Source organism: Colius striatus, chromosome 6 (genome assembly GCF_028858725.1).
Source record: "Colius striatus isolate bColStr4 chromosome 6, bColStr4.1.hap1, whole genome shotgun sequence".
Lineage (NCBI taxonomy): Eukaryota > Metazoa > Chordata > Aves > Coliiformes > Coliidae > Colius > Colius striatus.
The window spans coordinates 21984966-22009051 of NC_084764.1; the positions used below are offsets into that span (position 1 = coordinate 21984966).

The following is a 24086-nucleotide window of genomic DNA, read 5'->3' on the forward strand; positions in this document are numbered from 1 at the left end:
GAAACTTTTTTGCTTGTTTCTAGGATGTTTGAGTTTTAGACTTTTTTTTCTAAATAGAAAGTCAATGTGTTTGATTTTGGATTTTTTAAGTTGTCTGGAAAACTGAAGTTACAGCAGTAATATTCATGAAATATGTCTTGGTAAAGGTTTTGGACTGTCATAGGAATAGTCAATTCCTTTTAAAAAGGATACTTCAAAAACAGTTTTAGAAACTAAATGATGTAGGAATTTCTTGTCTTAATCTTTACTTGGGCAAAACAATTCTTGCTGCTGAACACTTAAAGAGTAAATAGAAATCTCCTTACGGTAGACTTCTTCAGTACTTGGTATAGAACATTCTCAGTGAATATATTTTCTAAATTAACATTCACATTAATTTTCTACTCTTATATTTGTAGTATTTTGCAGTTTTATTCTTCTGTGACCCAAGAAGAATTTTCTGTATTAAATCTTAGAGCAAATTAATGTTTCTTGTGGCGTTTGGACATAAAGAATGAGATAACTCAGACTCTTTAAGGTGTTCACGTAAGAGAATATTCTTCATAGTTTTTGTATAGGTAACAGTTTATCTTCTTTACAGTAAGCAGAGATTCTTTTTTTTCCCCCCACCCCTCAAGGCTAACTGGTTTTTTTTGGCTGATGTTTTTAGAGAATAAGTTAGACATTCCTGAGCAAAGATGAAAACCTGTAGCATGAGAAGTAATTTTTATATCACATGAATTGTGTTTGGTATAAATTTACAAATCAGTATTAGTGAAGAAAGCAGATGAAATACATTGCATGTGGCAATAATAAATTTTAGTTGTTAAAAGGAGATAGTTATAGTGCATTAGGTAGATATGAATATAAGACATGCTATGCACACAAAAAACTTGGAACATGCATTCCTAGGGCTCTAGTCTCTTCTCTGTTTAATTCAGAGAGTCATTCCATAAGTGTTCAGCCAGTCCTTGGAGCAAGACTAGATCCAAGATGTCTTATTCCAGGTAAGTGCCATACTTGCTTTGGCTTAGATTTCTTAATGTTTCTGTGAAACTCTTTTTATGTGCATCAAAGGACTGCTTCAAGTTGGTTATAGTTCCATGAGTGAAAATGATACCCCACAGTTTCAGAACTATTGTAGACTGGAAGAAACTGCCATTTAAATGTTGCTGGCTGTTCATTACCAAATTTGTGCTCATCTGAAACCATTTTTTAAAGTGGTAGAACACAGTTTTAGCTGTGCGGTTCACCATCTGCTCACATTAATGAGCAACAAAGTAAGAACATCATGTCGTGGATTTTGCTCTTAAAACTATCAGCACTGATGGCTGTAAAAATGGGACCTTTCTGTATTATTTTAGTGGAACAAGTATGCGCGGACACTGTGCTGCTTTGTCCAACTTCTGTAACCTAGTCTAAAGTCACAGGAAGCAGGTCTTGTTTCCTGTGTTTTCCTGCAAATTTTGCTTCAGCAAGTTCTTACATTTTTTTTTTTTTCTTTCCCCCTGTCAATTTTCAAAATACCACAGTGGATAAAGATGGAACATCTCAGCAAATATCTTTGTTACTCCCACTGACTGAACAGGACTAGTTTGAGTTTTTTTCTGCTTCCCTGTTAGCTAAGTTTCAGCTAGGTTCAGTTGGTTATTGTCCACAAATTCTGAACACATGTACCTATATCTCAAGTGTTTTTAATTTAAAACCTATTTTTCAAGTATATGTATGTTTTTCCTTTTTATTTTTAGGTGGTCATGGATTGCTTTTATTGAAGAACTTGATATTTTTCCTTGCTGTTGAAGTAGAGATTTGGAATGATACAATTACTTCATTATTCTGCTTTACTCCTGTAATAATCTTGACATTGATCTTGTCAGGTCTTAAATACTTGCAACACAACTCATACAAATGAAGGCCTGGACTAGGAGACTTTAGCACAGCAGGAAGTAGCATTGATGGATTAGGGACTTTTTACCTGAGATAGTGAGGGGACTTAAGCTGTTTCAAGTGTGTTCTGCCTCATGAGCTTAACTCTGTTATTTTGTCCATTAATCATGCAGTTTATCATTGGTAGAATATCCTTTTTTTGTCTGATTGCATGGTAATAATATGTTTAACAGTGACAGGCAATGTTTTGCTTGCGCTTACTCTTTAAGTGACAAATGTGCCTGTTCTTTCTTTGTACTTCAAAGGGTTTTTTTTAAAATATTTTTTGATCTCAGTGAGATGATTGTACTTTAGGACAAGCCTTTCAAATAGATACAGAGAAGCCAAAATTGTAGTTGAGAGTACATGTTTCACAATTCTTCCATATTAAGCTAGAACCATATGTTAATACAAATCTCCTTGCTTCTTGCAGTGACATAGCTAAACTAGTATTACTCTCATGAAGTGTGTAGCAAAGAAGATATGCTTATTTGTGAATCTTAGATACTATGCTTGTTTTTTTATTAGCAGCCTTCTCAAATAAGGTTGGTTCTCGTTCCTTAATCCCTTCCTGGTGCTGTGATAAAGCTATTTTATGAAATATATTCCTAACGTATTTATGATTTGGAAAAGAAACACAGGCAAATAGTAAAATAGTAAAAAAAGAAGAGGCACTGCTGCTCTAAGGTGGCTTAGAAGTGACTGGGTTTAGATACAGGAATGAGTGGTGAATTTACTTTAGCTTTCATTATGCAAAAGGTTTGAGATTTTTTCCTTATTTGTTCTAACCTTGAGCTATTATGCCGACTATGATCAGATCTTATTTTAAACAAAGCCAACCTGTAAGTAATGTGCCTCAGACCATTTCAACAAAATATTGTAGAACTGATAAATACTTGTGTTCTTCAAAAGGTGGGGTTTTTTTTGTGTTACCAACTAGCATAATACTTATTGGAATATAAAAAGAGAAGCTAGAAGCCCTTCTCCCCATCTCTGATATGTAAGCTGTCAGTTCATACAAAAGCTTCAATTACATTAGCGGTGCCCAGAGTTTCCTGATGCTTTTTACCACTTGCCGGGGAAGACTGTGTATCTTGCTGCTGTCCTTGCCACATGACTGATGTAATTTGATTTAGTCATATACTGATTATATCAATACATTTGATGTGCAGATGCTCAGTAGATGAGCATGTCAAGGATGATCATCTTTACTTCATGCAACTGAATGGTGCATACCCATCTTTCTTGCTGGTTGTCTCCTGCATTGTGGAGTCCCAGTGGAGGAGCAGCTATGAACCTACTAGTTCCAAAAAGGGATTGAACTAAAACATCTTTTTAGTTGTGCCACATTTGAATGCTCTATGAAGTTGAATTGTTAGAACAGAACCTGCATATACTTGTGTGCATGGTTTGAAATAATAATTTAAAAATCTACATGAGTCTTTTTGTATTAAAATGGTAATAGGTAACGATGTGTTACTGATTTTATGATGTGTGTAAACTATGCTGTTTTCTATTTTCAGCTAAGTAAAGCAATATCCTATTTTATCCATTTTATCTATTTAGGTAATCTAAAAGACTCGGGCTGAAATGGTAGCTTAGGTTACAGGACTTAAAAAGTAAAGATTTGTGTGAGATGGCAGATTCATTCAAGAGCAACTTAAAAAAAAAAAAAAAAAAACCAGATAAAATGTCAAGAGTATTCTTTAGTGTGTCCTGTGAAAATGTATGCTATGTCTTTTTCTTAAAAGCATTTGAATACAGCTTTTCTTTCAGGAGTCTTCTCACTCTAACAGTTTCTGTCAGAGCTCAAATTGGAATATCAGAGTGATATTCACATAGTTCTATTAGGAAAGAAATACTGTATTTTATGGAAGGGGAAGTACTTTGGTTGCTGAGCTAAAGACCAAGAAGTTACATTTCACAGAATCAATAAATGGTAGGGGTCAGGTAGGACCTTTAAAGATCATCTAGTCTAAACCTTCTACTAATGTAGGTCCACCTGGATCGGGTTGCACAGGAACACATCCAAATGGGTTTTCAAAACCTCCAGAGAAGGAGACTCCACAGCCTCTGGGCAACCTGTACCAGAGCCCCCTCACCCTTACAGTAAAGTAGTTTCTTCTTATGTTTAAGTGGAACATTTACTACTTTATCAGTTTTCCTGGACAGGCAGAATTGAATTTTTTTTAAATACCTTGATCATTCCTGACAGCAAATATTTTTTAATGTTCCCAGTAAGGAGGACTTCATAGCCTTAGGAATCATTTGGAGTATCTTTCTAGAGACTGGTGGTAAACCTGATAAGGGTCTCTTTCTCCATTACTCCGTATCAGAGTTCTCAAGTACTACAAATAATACTTTTACCAGTTCCTTAAACAGATAACGTTATCAGAATATGTTGATTGGAAAATACCAAAGTTTTTGTGTATTTCCTCTTCTTTTCATAATGATTAGGATAAAGTTCATGGTATGTGTGTGTGTGTGTGTGTGTATGTGAAACTTTAACTGGTCATAGGGACTTTCTGGTTGGGAAGAAAAATGGAAAAAAATTATACTTATGCCTGTGCTCTAGAAAAATCAATCTCTTTCGTTCTTGAAGCGAAGCTAAACAAACTTTATTTTTGAAAATTTGTTCTTATAGATATTTTAAATGGGATTATGTTAGAATAAGTTCCATCTGTATTCTGAAATGTATGTGAATAAACCCAAATGCCCAGAATGAACTTGAACTCATGAGGTACAACTCCTTTCAAATTTTTTTGGTGTTTTGATAAACACATGTGTTTAAGTGGATAAGTGCTAGCAATTTTAACATGAGCATTTTCTGCTGAAAATAGTATGAGAATTAGCACTTGCTGGAAGTACAATCAAGTAATATTCTTTTCTTGGAATAAATATTTTTCTTCTTGATTTATATTATGACTATATAATACTGTTTCTTTTTCTTCTCATAGTAGGCTGTGCTGGAACAAAAATGCAATGAAAGAAACACTGGATGAATGAATGAAAAGCCCTGCTTTGCAATCCCTCAGCATGGCGGGACTGCAGCTCATGACCCCTGCTTCCTCCCCAATGGGTCCATTTTTTGGGCTACCATGGCAACAAGAAGCAATTCATGATAACATTTACACACCAAGAAAATATCAGGTACTAGTGATAATACCGTAACATCATAAAAAAGAACAATTAAATCTAATAACTTAATAGAAAAAAAACAGAGCAGCTGGAGAATGTGTGGTGATGTACAAGGTCTAGGCATGTTTCTCAGCTCCACCTGTCGGGAGTTAATTGTGTCTTTTTCTTCACCTTGGCTGTGTTCTACATTTTTAATATTCCCCTATCCTTTCCTCTGTTTGGTATAATGGCCAGAATAACTTTTGAGTATTCTCTTGCTGCTGTCTGCAAAATGCTGTTAGAGACAAATACAGTAAACATTACACTGTACTTCTCCACTGTATGTGTACAATCATGCCCCTTTTACCCTCTGACCTTTTATCTTCTATGTGGTAAATTTGTTTTTTAAATTTTTATTTTAATTTTAAAATTTTTTTAAAAATTTTAATTATTATTCAAATGCTGGTTAAAGCAGCTCAGTCATGTCAGAAGCCCTCTCAGGCCATTCTGATTTTCATTTTATTATGGAAACCTAGAACTTCAGTTCCCTTTGCATTGCAGAGGTGCCTGACAGCTAGCATTTGGTTAGTATTACTAAAAAGCTTGGGTCACCTTGAGTTAATATACTTGCTTATTGGGCTGAAATGATGTGTACAGTTAGATTTAAAACCTCAGTTTCTTCATATAATGAATCTAGTAACAGTCTCATCTATTAAAAAGATACAGTTAGAAAGCTACTTGAAATAGCAGCAATTGTGATACTAAATTATTTCAGATTTAGAAGGTTAGACTGTATACAGCATAGAGTCATAGAATGGTAGGGGTTGGAAGAGACCATGTATTAATATTTTTTGAAAGACTGTTACACTACATTATTATGAGATACATCCTATGGCAGTGGAAAGATCCCCAGAGATGCTACTGACTTGTCTGTGGTTTATTTACTACTTGTGTTATTTCTTTGTGATCTTTTTCACTGCATTGCTATGAGTAAGGACTTTTTTTTTTTTTTAAACCTAGGTTGAACTGCTTGAAGCAGCTTTGGATCATAATACAATAGTCTGCTTAAACACTGGCTCAGGGAAGACTTTTATTGCAGTACTACTCACTAAAGAGCTGTCCTATCAGATCAGGGGAGATTTCAACAAAAATGGAAAAAGAACTGTGTTCTTGGTCAACTCGGGTAAGAGGAGAAGTATAATAACTTCCTCAACGTGCTGCTAATATTTTCATGGAATATTCCTTAATAGAAGTTCTGTGAAAGCAAAGTTGGGAGAAACTTTTGTGTAAAGCCTTCAACATCAAGGATGCTGAACTGATTAAAGAATGTGATACCTTTCGTCTTTTGCTTATAATCCGTTTAATAAAACCTGTTTATCTCTGAAATCTTCTGTTTTCCGTAGTTCCCAGTCTGTTGGTGTGATTTTTACATGGAGGCAGTTGCCATGTATGTCTGGTTTAATATTAGTCAAAGCTAAAGGATTTTTTCTGAAACATGGTGCTAGGTAATATGACATTCATCTTGCAAACTAATGTATGAAAAGGCCTTTATGTGATTGAGATTTTTTTTGTGTTTTTTTTTTTCTTAAGCAAATCAAGTTGCTCAACAAGTGTCAGCTGTCAGGACACATTCAGATCTTAAAGTGGGAGAGTATTCAAGTTTAGAGATAACTGAACCATGGACAAAAGAGAAGTGGAGTCAGGAATTCTCTAAGAATCAGGTAATGTGTTTAAGTATAAACTAATATAATTAGCTTTAGACTACATGAATGAATCTTCATCAACAGTGGTACTGTCTTGCAATTCTATATCAACTTTTACTATCAGAAATTCAACATATTGGTATTATTTATGTTTGTTTTGAGGCAAACCGTATATAGAGGTTCTCAAGTTTTTAAAAAACTGTCCTTTTAATCCTTTGTTTTCAGTCTCCCTGACTTTGTGGTTCATGATGATGGTTGCAGAAGAAACTTTGAGCATGCATAGTATGCTTTAAATGTCATTAAAATATGTTTAAATACTAGGTAATTAAAAAAAAAAAAGATAAAATTGAATGTTCTCTGAGGATGTATCACATTCTCTTTAGCACATGTTTTATTTATGCCTTTTTGGTATACTGCTTCTGTGTAATTCTTTTTTTAGATGTAAAATCATTAGCTTTAATAGTAACAATTGCCTTGGTGGTCCTTGGTCGAATTCAGTTACAGTCTTTTTTTCTATGCTAACCTAAGTATCTTGCAGTAATGAAAATATTTGTAATTTCTGGGTTTTTCTTTTCAGCATTAAGTAGTGGCCTATGAAATATCTCTCAGGAACTATGACAGCTGAAAATGTTACTATACTTTGATTTCAAAGTTATCATAAAATAATGTATAATTTTATCAACAAAACCAACTTTTTGTCTGTAATAATATACAAGAAATGAGTTTTCAATTTAAAACACTTGTGATAACATCCTGCTTTTCTATTACAGCTGCAGGTGGTTATGAGTTTATGAAAAATTGTCTTTCTTGCCAGAGACATGGCAAGAAAGATGGTACATATGAGAGACACTAACTTGTTAGGGATTTAATGTAGTTTTTTTCTGTGTAGTCTGGCTGGTGTTGATATTATGTTTGGTTTTTTTCCCTTTGAATCTAGGTTCTGGTTATGACATGTCATGTTGCTTTGACTGTTTTGAGAAATGAATTTTTATCACTGTCAAACATAAATCTTCTGGTGTTTGATGAGTGCCATCTTGCAATCCAGGATCACCCATACCGAGAAATTATGAAGGTGGGTTTCCATTCTATGAGTGTTCTAATACTTGGCTAAAGAAGCAGAGTCAATTGTGAGGGCTAGAGAAATGGAAACTGTTTATAGCCACTTTTGCTATTAAGGTAAAAGGTCCATGGGACCATATTTTAACATATTCTGGAACTCTGAAGTGAGTTAGAAAAATAGTGTAGTTATTGTTTTTTTTACAGTGGAGATAAAAACCTGGCATTAACAGAGAAGAGGAGCTAAATTTATGGAATTAGGGGAGTTTTGTAGATTCTTTTGATAAAATATTTGACTTTGTGAATGGGATATACTAATCAATTTTTTGGGTTTTTTAAAATAATGATTTCAAAAGATGTTAGTAATGTTCTTTTGGGATACTCTTGGCTCGATATGGCATTTGACTTAGTGTATAAGAGAAACCTGTATAATTAATGTCTTTGCAAATTTGTTCAGGTTATACAGAGCATGTGTCTTTTTAGATAACACTTTAGCTTTTATATGATGTGGAAGTATTATGTGTGTTGTCAATGTGGCAAGGAAGTTCTATGCAATACTGTTTCTTTGTTTTTCCAAATTGTAAATATTTACATTTAAAGATGATGTTAAATGTTACTCAGTTTCTAGTTTAACTTTGAGTTAATAAAACAGAAAATATTGATTGTACATTTGGTTCTGTTTTGAACACCTACTATTGAAATAGTACTTTCCAACTGAACATCTAATTTTGCAATCTATTATCTTAATGGCAGACTTGCAATAACAAAGCTATTTTGTTCTATTTTACCTCATAGATATGTGAGGATTATCCATCATGTCCTCGAATCTTGGGATTAACAGCTTCTATTTTAAATGGGAAATGTGATCCTGCAGAGTTAGAGGAAAAGATCCAGAAACTGGAGAAAATTTTAAAGAGCAATGCTGAAACAGCGACTGATTTGGTGGTTTTAGACAGGTATGTTGTACAATTATGACTGTTAATTTGATGACTGTATTTTCATTGTGGGTAGAGGAATAATGAGTAGAAATAGTTCCTCTCAAGTTTTAGGAACGTTTGTGCTGTGATGCCATTATTTATTTTTGTGGCAGGGAGGAAATGTTAAATTGGGTTTTGAGTAACCAGTGTTGAAGTATGTCTTTTTTTTAAAGTTAGGTCAAAGGCCGATTGGCCTTGATATTCAAAGATTTTCTGTAGGTGTTAAAAAAACAAAGACAAAACAAAACATCTAAAAAAACCAAAAACATGATCAAATTAAAAAAACTCACCTAACACATTGCCAACCTAAAAAAAATGTTACACTTGCCTCAACTTGTAAAATGCCATCTTAGTTTGAAAAGTAACTGATTCTTGTTCAGTTCATGCCATAATATTGCTATTTGTTTTGGAAAAGTGATGCATTTCTGTATTTCTACAATACAGAAAAATTGTGTGATTTTTTTTTTTCTTCTTTTGTTTTGTTTTGTTCCCAAATGAGTAGCCTGTGTTTAGAGACAGAGGGAGATGTGAGGAAGCAGTAAAAACAATATTGAAGTAACATAGCAAGTAGGTATCTTCCTCTGTGGTCTTACAGAATGTAGAATCCTGTGAATGATGATTTGTTGTAGAAGAAAATTAGTTTGAAATTATTTATATGTAGCATATTTTCTTGTACCACCTGTGCTGTGCTATATGAACTGAGTTTCAAACAGAGTAAAAACTAGCTGTTTCATGTTCTGGAATAACTGTTTGGTGGGTGTGGTTTTTAAATGCACTTTTCTGAATTTGTGTGAACCATTTGCTTTGAAGAATTTCACATTCATAGCTCTCCTATTCAGTGAGAGTAATTACTTCTGTGAGCATATAGAGAGACTTCAATTGTCATTACGCAAGTTGTATTCATTTGACGTATCAAAAGAATACACTTTGGAAAACCAAAAGTGAAGATACGGTGGTCAAGTAAATTTCATGTTCTTTACCCTAAATTTATTTGCCAATATTCAAAATGAAGCTAGTGATATTAATCTCCTTTTTAGGGAGTGTACTAGAAAAAACAGTACCTTAGAATGAAGTATTTGGCGGTAGTGAAAGGTATTTTATTTATCTGTGGTCACTATTAATTCATCGTGGGGAAAGAATTGTACTTGAATACGCTTCATGTTGCTGTTATTGACTGTATAACCTTATACAGGTTGAAAATAGCTCTGGCTTTCAGGAGCTGTGTTTAACTTGATCTTTGTCCTTAATTAAGATACACTTCTCAACCGTGTGAGATTGTTGTAGACTGTGGACCATATACTGACAAAAGTGGGTTGTATGGAAGATTGTTAAAAGAATTGGATGAAGCACTTAGTTTTCTAAATGACTGCAACATATCTGTACATTCAAAAGAACGAGATTCTACCTTAATTTCTAAGCAGGTAAGGACATTAAGCTATATAAAAAACTGAGGAATAGAAACCTTACTACTAATTTTCTTTGCCGTGTCTATTACTGAAACTTTTTAAGCTAGCCATCCAAGGCTGAGTAGAAAGACTTTTGGGTTTTATACTTGGAATCAGTGCAGGTCTTTTTCTAAAAGAGTGTGGCTTTTACAGTGAATGTCAACCACTGATTAGAACTTCATCTACTTCAAGGTTAAAATTTACTTAAGGCAATGAAATAATTTTACATGCTGATGTTGTGGATCTTTATTTCTGAAGTCAAGAATTTGACATCATCTTAATCTCCTATGACCTTTGAATAACTCGGTACAGAAGAGGAAATAATGCCTCGGGAAGTATTTGGAAAAACTATACCCAGGTGTATTGCAAGGTGATTAAATAAGAATTCAGGCAAAAATTCCAGCCATAGATTTTTTTTTTCCTATCCTAATTTCTGCAGTCTATCCTAGAATGGTATTGCACTAGTGCCACGACTTCTGGAGTGGAATTTTAACCTCAAGCTTGCCCCTAACTTTGTATGTGTTTGCCCCTATGTTATCATCCAGAATGAAAGATTAGAGTCCAGAAAGTATGGTGTATTGAGCAGGGATCCCACATTTAGGGTTTAGGCAGCTTTTTTTCTCTCTTGGGGAGCTAGAGGTATAGCCACATAGGTATATAAGTCTAATGTAAGTTTAATAAGAAGTCAGTAGTGAGTCATGTTTCTGTAATAGTCCTTGAGTAAGTTGGAGAAAATATTTATTTCTTCAGTTTAAAGTATTCCAGTTTCCTTTAACATTTTTAGAAACCCAGCACTGATGCTGTCCAGAAAAAAAGATTATTTGGGCCAAAAGGAAAGATAGTACAGTCTTATCAGAGCTGCATGGGAAAAGGAAGTTCTGATTACTTTTGTGCTAAACCTAAAATATATAGACTAAAATTTATAAGGAATGTGGGCAGCTGCATAGTCCAGAAGAGTGGATTAACTGCTGTGCTGCTCATGCACATAACCCTCTGTGCTTGTTTTCTGATCAGTAGCTATCCAAGAAGATGGAGGCACTCATACTAAGAAAAAGAATATTTCCTGTTTTTTAACCTGAGGTGCCTTTTGTCTAGGTGCTGTGGGTGTCAAGCCTCTATGTGCAGTTCCAACTAGTTTCAATAAATTTTAAGTCTTAGAGTTAACAAACTTCAGGGAGTATAGTGTAAAGAGGGTGATAGCCTATTCTTTATTACTTCATAGAAGGGAAGAAGGAAGAGAAATTATAGCAGCAACTGAAAATTGTATTGTCCTTACTGTCATAGTTCTATTGTTGTTATAGTACATCTAAATTCTGAGTCTTTTTAATAGTGTCACCTGTGTAGCTCACTTTCAAATTCCTAGTTTATTGCTTGATCACTTGACTCTACGAGAGGAAGCAACTTGCAATCAGATAAGATGTTGATGGGTGCTCAAGTGCCTATGCTGTGCTCACTGAGCAAGGTACATAGTTCTTTCTGGTTTTCCTATTCCACTCACACATACAAATGTCTAATTTTTTTTTTCCATTGAGAAACTAGACTTGCAAGATTACCCTAAGGCAACCGTACAACTTTCTGGTTAGATATTCGCCTGGATGAGTTCCCATGTGACCTACTCTAGGTGGTCCTGCTCTGGCAGGGGGGTTGGACTGAATGATCTTTCGAGGTCCCTTCAGACCCTTAAGATTCTGTGATTCTGTGGATACTTTTAAAACTGTGCAAGTATCAGTAACAAAGTGAAAATGCTTGGTTGTAGTATTCTTCTTTTTAGCATAATTATCTTAAGGGAAACTTCAAATTTAGTTTTACAAAGTTGTAAAATACTCTTTTAACTTGTTCTCTTGAGATTCAGAAATGTAAAAGTTTTAAGTTAAATTGTAATAATTTAAGGAGAGGGAAACTTGCTTCATTAGAAGTATCAAAGTTCCTAAAGTCACTGAAATAACAAAAGCAGGCTAAATATTCAAAATATTTATGTAAGAAAACAGTTATCATAGTCCTCGTAAAGACTATGCTATACAAGAAACCAGATTCCAGTCTTAAATGAGTAATTCATGAATGTACTCTTTGAACTGATGTTTGAATTCGTGTGTTGTAGATATTGACAGACTGTCGAGCTGTGTTGGTTGTTCTGGGACCCTGGTGTGCAGATAAGGTAGCTGGGATGATGGTGAGAGAGCTACAGAAGTATATCAAACACGAACAAGAGGAGCTGCACAGGAAATTTTTATTGTTTACAGACACTTTCCTAAGGAAAATACATGCACTCTGTGAAGAACACTTCTCACCTGCCTCACTTGACCTGAAATTCGTAACCCCAAAAGTAATAAAGCTGCTGGAAATCTTGCGCAAATATAAACCTTATGAACGGCAGCAGTTTGAAAGTGTTGAGTGGTATAACAATAGGAATCAGGATAATTATGTATCTTGGAGTGATTCTGAAGATGATGATGAGGATGAAGAAATTGAAGAGAAAGAGAAGCCAGAGACTAATTTCCCATCTCCCTTTACTAATATTTTGTGTGGAATTATTTTTGTGGAAAGAAGATACACAGCAGTTGTTCTAAATAGGTAAAGCTTTTTATTTTTTTAATTTCTTTTATAAAAGAAAAAGGCACACTCAGCTGCCAGCATGAGTGTAACATGAACATGTAGAGGACTGTTTTGCACTTCCAGAACTCTGTTTTAAAGTTGGTTGAGATCATAACAGATCTGCATAAAGAATAAAAAATTCAGGCTATATGAGGTGGATGAGAGGAACGTGTGTCTTTGAAAATTGTTCTCAAGGGCTTGTTTTGGACCTGAGTTTGTAATTTGATTCTTTTAGAAGACAAATGTGAAGTACTCCAGTTAACCTGTAAAATAACCATGTACTGCTTTGTCTAATCAGTCTTTATATTTGCAAGGGATGCTGGAAACTTCTCTAACCTACTGAGTGCAATACTTCTGGAAATTTTACCATTTACCATACTAAATCACATTATTATATGATCCAAGTCTACAGAAAATCAATTTTGCCCTTGAACAAATATCTCTTAAGATTTACCAGTACTACTTGAACAGTTGATGTTTATAAAATGCCTGTTCAGTCAAACACTAAGCACTTTATTACAGTCTTCACCAAGAAAAATATGAACCCTGGAATATTTGCCAAGATACACTTTGGAATACTCTACCTCCTTATCAGTTCTTGTTCCTGAATGTGATCCATGTTAGCTATACATAACACTTAATTGTTCAGTGTTGTTTGCTACAAACCGTGACTGACGTCTGATTTATTCATCTGTCTTGATTTGAGGGTTCTGTAGGTTTTTTGATAGTGTGCTAAATGTCCTGTTGAATTTGCTTATTGCATTCTGGGTACCTCTGAGTCTGACCCTCCTGTTGTTACCTTTTGCCTCAGTTTAATGCTTTGAGTGCATAGTATATTCTTTGATCTGCAGTCTTGTTGCCTCTTTGGTTTTTAATCAATTTCATCTTTTTTTTTCATTTTTCATTTTGAAGTGTTTATGTAAATATGCAGTATTAGGCAAAGCCATTCAGTGAAATTACCATATTCTGTCAATAAGTCCTGAAGATGTAAAATTAACAGCTTCTGATAAAGTTTTGCTGAGGTCAAATGAGTATTTCATTAGCCTATCGTGAACAGAATTGTGAAAATTATATACTTTTTTCTGATATGTTTTCTTGTAGACTTAGTTATGCAGTATAATGTATCCTAACTGCTATTGAATGTGGCAGAATATCTAGATCAAATAAGTACCAGCTTTAAACTTTTGGCACCTTTAGTATGTGTTATTAGCAGCAGAACATAAAACTGTATGTATCTTTTTATCCACTTCTGAAATCTAGCTAGCAGACCCTCAGAATACTCCTTTACCTCATGTAACACACTTGGTCTCAAAATACCTGGATGATGAGCAGACTTAAATTGTTTGAATTAAGACTGAAAGCCTTCAGTAGAGAACCTCATTAGAGACTCATTTCAATTGAGTAAATTTAGTTCAAAGACGCCAGCTGACTGTAGCTACATTTGTACTGTACATAGAGGTATAACGACTGTCTCGTGAGTAAGGAAGAGATGTGTATTTGAATTAGTATGTGAAAACTACTCAGGCTCTCAGTAACCCAGTATAGATCGTTACACAGAACCAAACTGAAGCAAAAGTATAATTTTTCTTAAAATATATCTATTATGGTAGTATTTAGAGACTAAAATTCCATTTTATGAAGTCCATGATGACTAAGGACATGGAAAATTCCTGACGTGTTGTACTTTCTGGGAGAAATGGGTAGTAATTTTCTTTGAGACAGTAAATAGATCTGATCTCTATAGATCTTTAGCAACAGGTATTGCTCATATTGTTAATACTTCAAATTAGACAAAAAAACCCAAACCAATCCTAAAGCCTCAACTTTATTCTTTATTTTTACACACAACTGAGGAAATGGTTCAGTGTTTCATTTGGTGTATGCAGTTGACTTCTGGTGTATATATAAGGTCCTTTTCAGAAGACAAAACATTTTCTAAAGTCTAGTTTCATTCTGTTTTTGTTGTGGTGCCTGTGAACTCCCTTTTAGAGAGATCTGGAAGCAGCAATTTTTGCATCTATTTGAAAAACACCTGTAACCTACTGCTTTATATATATTTTAACTACGATGTTGCATGTGTCTCGAACTTGCCAGATATGTGCACAGTGAAATGTTTATTCTGATGTTTTTACTGGTCCATTTCTATGAGATACAGTAAGAATGTTTGAGTTGCTTAGTAGGTGCTCAGACTGAAGCCAAATGACTTGACAGAAATGCTACGTGGAAAAAGAAATATTAAAAAATAGAGGTTTTGTCCAGTTATTAAAGTATACTTTCTTAATGTATCTCAAGATCCTAGGCTGTACACATACACCTGAATCCATTTAGCCTTGAAGTAACAAATTGCATGTGTTTTTGCACAGGAGGATCCTTGTAATCTGTTTTTCTAAGCAAGCTCTTTGCTATTTATGTATTCTCTTGCCTATACTCTCTGTTCATTCCAGCTTTAACAGATGGTAAAGGAAGGAAGGTTTCAAGGTTTTTGTGTTCCCATAAATCTTGTTTAAAACACTGTCCAGGTAAAGGGGAGAGACTTTAGTAGTTTTCTAAGGGTAGAAAGGAATGGGATTACTCTGCTGGTTTCTGTCTGGTTTGGCAACATCTTGCTGGACAGGTGGGAGGCATGCAGCTGGGGACTGGCACAAGCACCCATCTTGTATGTGAGGCAGAGCTGTTAGAGGCATAATTGAGAAAGGTTTGAATGACTATTAGGTATACAGAGGAAGGCTGTCCTTTGGCTATGAGAAACACCTGGTAGTGGATGTGCTATGAGTGGAGTGGTACTGGGATATTTATAGTGAGACATGCAAAGGTTATAGATATGTTTGGGTTAATTACAAAACATCTCATGAGGTAGGTTGAGCATTACTCTCTAGGAAAACAGATCAATATTTTGTCATTAGGATACTGAATGCAATATGTATTTTAATAGTAACGAGAATAACTGTCTATTTTTTAGCCTAAAAATTAACACCATATGCTGAGAAAACATACTTTGTTGAGGAAAGAGTTACAAGTCTTTCTGCTAAAATCACTCATAATTTACAGAAAATGACATTAACTAAAGTGGTTATGTGTAGTGTGCCTTAACAAGGAGCCTCAGAGTAATGGATTAGTTTAAAAATACCTGGTTTTACTGTGATAGGTTTGAAATGTGTGATACATGCACATTCATGCTGGATATGGATGCAGTCTATCTTTTATTATCCTTACAGAGGTTTTCACTAGAACTGGTGTTTTTAGGAAAGACTTAAGGTCAGTTTATGTGTTAGCATGGCTTAATTATCACGTTTCCATTTTCTTCTAGTGTAGATCTTTCAAACAATGGATTGTCTTCCATTTTCTGTGTGACTTCTAAAAATGCTTGTGATATTTTTTAGGTTGATAAAAGAAGCTGGCAAGCAGGATCCAGAACTGACTTACATCAGTAGCAATTTTATAACTGGACATGGCATTGGCAAGAACCAGCCTCGTAACAAGCAGATGGAAGTAGAATTCAGAAAACAGGAAGAGGTAACTTCAAGAAAAATAATTGAAACTAACAATATCTTAGAACCTTTTGGTGGGGTGTTTTGTGTCTTTAAAAACAAAAAACCCAATGGGCAGAGTTTGGAGTGCAGTCATTGAAAGTTCAGAGGATACTTTCCTTTGGTTTAACAAATATGTGTACTAATGGTAATACAAACATTCTTCATTAAAAGCAAACAAGCAACCAAAACTCAAAACAAGTTTGGAAACCTTGTTGTGTCTGAAACTTTGTGTAAAGTCATGTTTGTGTCTGGTCAGATCAACCATCTAATTTTTCTGCTTTGAGTAGTAGTAGTACAAGGTTCATGACAGTTAAACTCCTTTTAATATTTATCTTTGCTAAAAGTGAGTTTGTTTAGTCGTTAAATAATATAAATATAAAACCCTATGATTTAGACCTCACTTAAAGCATATGAAGTAGATGGGATCACTTCCATTGCTAGTTTCTGTAGTCACTTCTTGAACTCACATAATTTGGTATACCAGGATATATTCCTTGAGATCTTCCTGATCTGGTAAACCGTCTTGCTAAGTTCCTGAAAAGATATTTTGGTAATAGTTTAATGTCTGCGTATTTAGACAAGTTATTTGAATGTCTGAACTGCTCTTCTTGTTTTTATTGGCTTTTGATTCTGATGATGGAAATCATCAAGCCTAATGTCTGAAATTTGTCTTCATTACTTTTGCAGGTTCTTAGAAAATTTCGAGCACATGAGACCAACCTACTTATTGCTACTAGTATTGTAGAAGAGGGTGTTGACATACCAAAATGTAACTTGGTGGTGCGTTTTGATTTGCCCATGGAATACCGTTCCTATGTGCAGTCAAAAGGAAGAGCTAGAGCACCAATTTCCAATTACATTATGTTAGCAGATACAGACAAAATCAAAAGTTTTGAAGAAGATCTTAAAACATACAAAGCAATTGAGAAGGTATGAGGTGAATGTGTTTGATTTCGTTAAATGTATTTTTTTAAAGAAAAATTTCTCATCATATTCTGTTCTTGAAATGTTAAGATCCTCAGAAACAAATGCTCAAAATCTGTTGATACTAATGAAACCGAAACTGAACCCATTGTTGATGATGATGATGTATTTCCACCCTATGTGTTGAGGCCGGATGAGAACAGTCCAAGAGTAACAATTAACACTGCTATTGGACACATAAATAGGTAAGAGACATATTCACTTTTTAGAACTTCTCTTTGAATAAAAAGTTTGAGTCTCTCTCACAAAATGGAAGCATAGACTGGAACATTGTATACCTTTCCTTGTAGAAATCTTGACAGGATGTTCTCTCCTGAAGAAAATGGTCATAGCGGTTTGAAGGTGGAATTGACTCTCTCCTACAGAGGTTCTAGTTCTGATAATAAATATAATATCAATTTCTGCTAAATTGAAAGCTGCCCTGAAAACATTCAGTTTCAAAATGAGAGTAGTAAGATTATTTTGGGATTTTTTTTCTCTTGACAAGCTAACTTTAAAAATAAACAAATAACTGAAAGTGACTTGTTAAAGCTGTAGTAAAATCTGTCAATTCTAATGTTCACATTTGCAATAGGAATCTGTTGTCATGTTTAAAAACAAAATCATAGTAAGTAAGCTGAGTATAATACAAGTCCACAGACTGGGGTGGGATGTTTTCAAGAGAGCTAGCCAAATATCTTTGTAAGGTTATGGCAATGAAGAGGAGATCCTCAGCAAAAGGGAAAGGTAAATGTTTTGACACTTCAGAAAAGGCAAGGACGAAGATCCAGGGAACTACAGTTTTACTTTAGTCCTATGGAATATTATGAAACAAGTCCTGATGGAAGCAATTTCCAGGCACAAAAAGGAGAATGGAGTTGGCAGCTCAACAGACGTATATTGAGGGCAGTTTTTGCCTAACTAGTCTTGTTGTATCCTCTGTGATGAAATGACTGACTGTATGAACAAGGGAAAAACCGTCATTGTCAGTTACTTAAGTTTAAGAATTTTGATGCAATTGCCATAGTACCTTGGTAGCCAAGTTCTTGAGATGCAGATTGTCTGGTAACTAAAACCTGGCAAAGCAGTCACATTTTAAAAGTATAATGGCAGAAGCTTCAAAGGCTATCTGGCAGCTGATTATGCAGGTGATTGTGTGGTATTACTGATGGGTCATTCAGAGATCCAGTACAGTTTAACCACCACTTTTGCATTGGACACCAAGGTGGGAGAGGTAGAAATGAGTGCATTTCTACCATTCACAGGGGAATAGTAGGCTACCATTCACAGGGGAAAGGCTACCATTCACAGGGGAAACCATGACAAATAGGAGGAATAGTGCAATAATAAACTTAGGAGATGAAACAATGACAAATACAAACTCCAGGACCCAAGATAGAATAGTCTTGTGCATCTTTCAAATTGGGAACCACCTTGCTGGAGGCTAGCTTTGTAGTAGAAGACTTGAAGATCTGCTGTTACGTAGTTAGTTGAATACCCTTGCAGTGCTCAATATGGCTTGGCTTAAAATAATATTCTGTAGTGTTTATACCAGTAAGGCAAGTTTCCACTGAAATGTGTTTTGATTACTTATAAAATGTTTTGTCACCTTAGGTACTGTGCTAGATTACCAAGTGATCCATTTACACACCTAGCTCCCAAGTGTAAAACCCGAGAACTACCTGATCATACATTTTACTCTACGCTCTACCTGCCAATCAACTCGCCTCTTCGAGCTTCTATTGTTGTAGGTATTTGGAAAAGGAAAAGCATGGAAATAAGTGAATATGTTGATATAGATGTCTGTGCCGTTTCTAGAACTGGTTTCATTGTTGTTAATGAAAATCACTCTTTTTCCTGTATTGTGCTCTGTGACTGTATGTAGATCATTGTTTGTTTCTGTTATGTTTTCCAGTAGTCACTGTTTATTCCAAAGGCAAAAATATCTCAATATTCTTGCCAGTGCCTCGTTTTTCACACATATTTATGTATCTGTTGTAGGAAAATGTTCTTTATTTGCTTTGATCAGTAATATGTTGAGTTCTTGTAATTTTGGCTTCTGTGAGAAAACAACATAAACCTGAATATCTTCTCAAAGCTGTCATCAATATGGGGTTTTTAGAGTTTTACTCAAACAATATGTGTTAAATCAAAGTTAAGTAGACATGTATAGTAAGTAATGTGCTAATCAGCCAACATTTTAAATAAATATTTAAATGTTTATAGGGTCCTCCAATGAGTTGTGCAAGACTGGCTGAGAGAGTTGTAGCTCTTATTTGCTGTGAAAAACTGCACAAAATTGGTAAGAACTGGAAAAGCAACATCTTTTCATCAAGAATGTTTTATAATTGAGAAATTGAATATGATACAGAAGTTATGCATATGCATGCATTTCTGATATAGCCATATACTATTAGCTTCCTTTCTCTTGCCATGTTTTGTGATACAATCTTGTACTTACTGATATTTCACTTCTGCCTTGTAAGTTAAAGTTAAATTTTTCAGGGGAATCTTGTTGCTTAACATATTTTGTCTTAAACAGTAAATGAAACATTAATACAAGATGCACAGATTTTGACATTGAGTATTCCCTTAATCCAGGGGAAAAGAGTCTTGTTCTTTAAAAGATGATGATTGTAAGTCAAGAACTATGTTCTGCAGCTAAAAAAGAACTTTTTTTTTAAGCGAATTGTAACACATTAAAATATAAAATATACAAACCTAAATTTATCAGAAGTCATGTTCTAATGATTTTAACTGTCCTGTCTCTAGGAAGTTAAATGTTCTTTATTGTGGAATTTTTAAGGGGAATTCCATTTTATGGGTGCTCTGATGGAGCACAGTAGTATTTATGCATATTTTAAGAAAAAAAAATCTATATACATTTACTGCTATGAATTCCATGACCAAAAGGTTTAATTCAGATGTGAAAAAAATACAAAGAATAACACCCTGATGTCTCATCTCAGTGTTGAAAATATATGCTCAACAGTAACAATTCCCTTTTTAGAATGCTACAGGAATAGAACTGTTCCCTCTTTCCCTTAGCATGACTTCATGTGAGTGATTTTTTTTTTAATTATTTTTTTAAAGTAGTACTCCAGTCACTTGTTTTTTATGGGGAAAAGAGGTTGTTTTTCTTTGATATTTGCCTTATAGAATTCCAGTGTTTTATTGAAATTTCGGAGGATTTTTACTACAACAAGTGTTTTTTTGCAAAAAATTCAACCTTTATCACTCTTTCCTCAAAGTTCTGCTTTCAGAGCCTTGCAATAGTAAGAGTATTGTAAAAACTTAGGTGAAATGTTTTCGTCAGAAATCACATCTAATGCATAGTATCTGAAGGAACAGAGATTTGATTGTTCATAACATTCTTTCTTTTACTTTTTTGATAATATTCAGGTGAACTGGATGATCATTTGATGCCAGTTGGTAAAGAAACGGTTAAGTATGAGGAGGAGCTTGATTTACATGATGAAGAAGAAACCAGTGTTCCAGGAAGGCCAGGCTCTACTAAAAGAAGACAATGCTATCCTAAAGCTGTTAGTATCACTTGTCTCTGATCAAATTTGTTATGTATTGGTAAGACAAAATTGTCAACTCTTAATCTTACCTAAGAATCTTTTTTTACAAGTCTTGCATTTATAGCAGAAATACTTCGAAATTTTAACTGTATGGAAACTTACAATATTACCTGAATGAGCTTATAGGACCATATGCTTTGGAAGCATGCCTGCAGTTCAAAGACTGTACACTTTTTGTAAAGCTTGACTTCATTTGCCTAAAACAGAAATAACTGGGAGGAAAAATTGTCCTGCATTAATAATCTGTAAGATCATTAAGTTATCCAGTAAATACACCAGAGCAAAGGAAGAATTACTGAAGAGAAGTCAAAAGTTATCTGCCAGACACTGAGCACAGAAAAAAAACCAACTTATGTTTACATGGTTGGTTTAGTTTGACTTTAATAATCAAACACAGAATTTAGTAGTTTTTGTTTAAATCTTAAAATAGAAAATAATTCTACTTTTAGTATTTTTATAAAATAGTTCTAAACATTATACACAATATGCTAAAGGGGTCACGAGATAGTTACTATAACTCTGCATTATTAAGTAACTTATCCATAGATCTCTTACAAAAGGTTTCAGCAACATCAGTTTGTAGAACTGGACTACTTAGATGGTATTTTTAGGAGCATGTCAAATACTTTAAAAGAAAACGAACTGAAGAACCTTTGTCAAGAGTATTTTGCAACTGCTCTGGAACCTTCCTTCTCCTGTAGTTGTTAGAGGTTCTGTCTAAACCCTTTTGAATAGGTCTCATTCAGAATACCAGAAGCTACAATGCAATCTAATCTCTGCATTTCACCAAGAAACCGATAGCTTTTACTGACATGTTGGAATGTCATCACTTACACTCATGGCAGTAGGCTACAGTGCTGTTGTATGTTCACATGCAACCTCAGTTATGGGGATAGCCTTTAAGTAATTCCATTATTAACATCTTCCACATGTCCCAATTTTATTATTAACTTAAATGGCCATTGGAAAAGCTTAGGAAAGGATACTGGTGGCATCACATTATTAGAGAGGAAATAACAGATGAGAAAGCCTTTTTCTTGCAAGACTTCACAAAGAGTTTGAATCTTTGTACGGGGTTTCTTGATGCTTCTTATTACAAGTGCCTTTCTCAGTCGTCTTACCTCACTCTAGTGACTCATAAAATGCATGATTATGATATCTCTCATTCAGAGGAGTTGATTTGTCAAATGATGCATCATTCTTTCTTGGTTATTTTTTAATACAGAACCCAAGAGTACTTTCCCTTGCTTTTGTCACAACTTTTTCACATCTGGAAAAAAAGCTTTGGCAAATGTTTCAAGATCTACAAGATCCTCTAGGGCTTAATATAGTTATTAAACTTATGAGTAATTTTCCATTAAGCCAGGGCCATGGTTATACTACAGTATAACTTTAAAATCCAGGACTACATGTATTGCAATTTAGTTTTAGATAAACAGGAGGGTTATTTTTGAGACTTACAAAGTAATGAAATCTTCTCACACATAAAGCATGGTTACTTAAGGTCTGCGATGAATATGAGCAGCCAAGTTAAAAGTGCTGTGACTGTTGAGTGTTCACATCTGCAAGGTGGAATTGTTACTAGAAAACTTTTATAGTGTAGTGCCTGGGGAAAAAAGGCAGTGATCAAATTTATCTTGTGTTTGTCCCAAGTGTATAAAATAGTTTTTTAATACTTTTAAACAGTTTTACTGGGGCCGGGGGGGAAATCTGTGTGAGTGAAGCTGCAAGTTCAGCGAAGCTTATTGGAAAATTGAATTATTAGGAATTTTTTTTTCTGTGTATGCACATTTTTCTTTTTCTTTCCTTTTTTTTCTTCTACTGTTTAGGTCCAAAGACTTTGGGCATAAAATGTGCTCCAGAGTTACTGGCTAAATATAGAAATTGGAATCAAAACTTCAGTCTGAAGTGCTGTCTATGTTCTTCAGTTAGACTTGCTTTTCTAACACATGGTGGATACAGAGGAAGTTTAGAGATGCAACAGAGGTTGCCTCTTGGCAAATAGGAAGATCTGGGAACATCATGCTCCCTTGATCCAGGTGTTTGGACAGATGTCATAGCTGCCAGGCCAGTCTGATGACCAAACTTTTTCTTAAGAAAGAAGACACGACTTAATCCAGATTAATTTTTTTTTTCCCGCATTGTCAGCAATGCCTTTCCAAGTAAACACATGAAGCCTTGTTCAAAAAATAGTCTTTAGCTGAATTTTGCTGATTTTTATCATGTTAATGTTTTCCTTTCTTTCTTTTTAGATTCCAGAATGTTTGACAAATAGTTATCCCAAACCTGATCAGCCCTGTTACCTGTACGTAATAGGAATGGTGTTAACGACTCCTCTACCTGATGAACTCAACTTCAGGAGACGAAAGCTATATCCTCCTGAGGATACAACAAGATGTTTTGGCATATTGACAGCCAAACCTATACCTCAGGTAATGAATGTAGTTCCTTTCCTTGTTCTACATGCCTTACAACCTCTTGTTTTCTGCTTATTCCCCACCCTCAGACTGAAGAGTTGGAAATGATTACGTGCTGCTTGTGTCAAGGAACCTTCAAAAAAATAAGCAGTAATATCCATCCATTCCAGTCACCACTTCATTTTCTGTCATTAGTGATGGAGCAATCTGTTGTGTTTTTGCCAAACTTGCTTTGCAATTGTACCTTTTTATTGTTTTGCATTAGCAAATTTGAAGTGTTTCTCCTGGGTTGTTTTTTTGGTATAAGTTATGATAAGGAGTTGTGTATTGGCTACAGAGGTGGCCTGCAGCACTACCTTATCTACGTGAAAGCTGTTGTTACGTGTCTTCAGAATTCCTAGCATGCAGCAGCAGCAAAAGTAGGCCTTGTAAACCGAAATTGGCACTTCTTGCATTGGGAAATTTTAATAGGCGTTTTCTATGGATGACACTTATCCAAGAAAGATTATTTTCAAATTACATGTTCTATCCACAGAAGGAAGCATTTCAGGAATATTGCCGGTTTTCACATTTTCTCCTCCATAATGAAAAATACTATAAGGAGAAGAGCTGTAAAATGTAAGGAGAATAAAAATTTGTTTTCGTTAAGCCTTCAAAATCTCAGGTATAATTGAAGGTCATCAAAGTTCAAAATTCTGATCCGGTTTGCTGTTGAATTAGCAAGCACTACCTCAGCTCCTGAACTAAGCAGCCACTACTGTGGAGGAATCCTATTCTGGATTTTCCCTCTTGATTTC

The 24086-nt window shown here is 34.7% G+C and overlaps 1 protein-coding gene across 3 annotated transcripts in view; it reads left to right on the forward strand.

The window, feature by feature from the left end:
• DICER1 (dicer 1, ribonuclease III) overlaps nucleotides 1-24086 on the forward strand; it is a 68627-nt gene that overhangs the window by 20587 nt on the left and 23954 nt on the right. For all 3 annotated transcript variants that reach the window (XM_061997708.1, XM_061997707.1, XM_061997709.1), the window contains exons 4-17: nucleotides 4863-5055; nucleotides 6043-6205; nucleotides 6613-6743; nucleotides 7663-7797; nucleotides 8577-8737; nucleotides 10011-10179; nucleotides 12302-12774; nucleotides 16176-16308; nucleotides 17013-17255; nucleotides 17340-17494; nucleotides 18903-19035; nucleotides 19515-19590; nucleotides 20691-20830; nucleotides 23125-23304. In XM_061997708.1, the coding sequence (XP_061853692.1) occupies nucleotides 4912-5055; nucleotides 6043-6205; nucleotides 6613-6743; nucleotides 7663-7797; nucleotides 8577-8737; nucleotides 10011-10179; nucleotides 12302-12774; nucleotides 16176-16308; nucleotides 17013-17255; nucleotides 17340-17494; nucleotides 18903-19035; nucleotides 19515-19590; nucleotides 20691-20830; nucleotides 23125-23304 (2436 nt within the window). In that variant the 5' untranslated portion in view covers nucleotides 4863-4911. The remainder of the gene's footprint in view (nucleotides 1-4862; nucleotides 5056-6042; nucleotides 6206-6612; nucleotides 6744-7662; nucleotides 7798-8576; nucleotides 8738-10010; nucleotides 10180-12301; nucleotides 12775-16175; nucleotides 16309-17012; nucleotides 17256-17339; nucleotides 17495-18902; nucleotides 19036-19514; nucleotides 19591-20690; nucleotides 20831-23124; nucleotides 23305-24086) is intronic.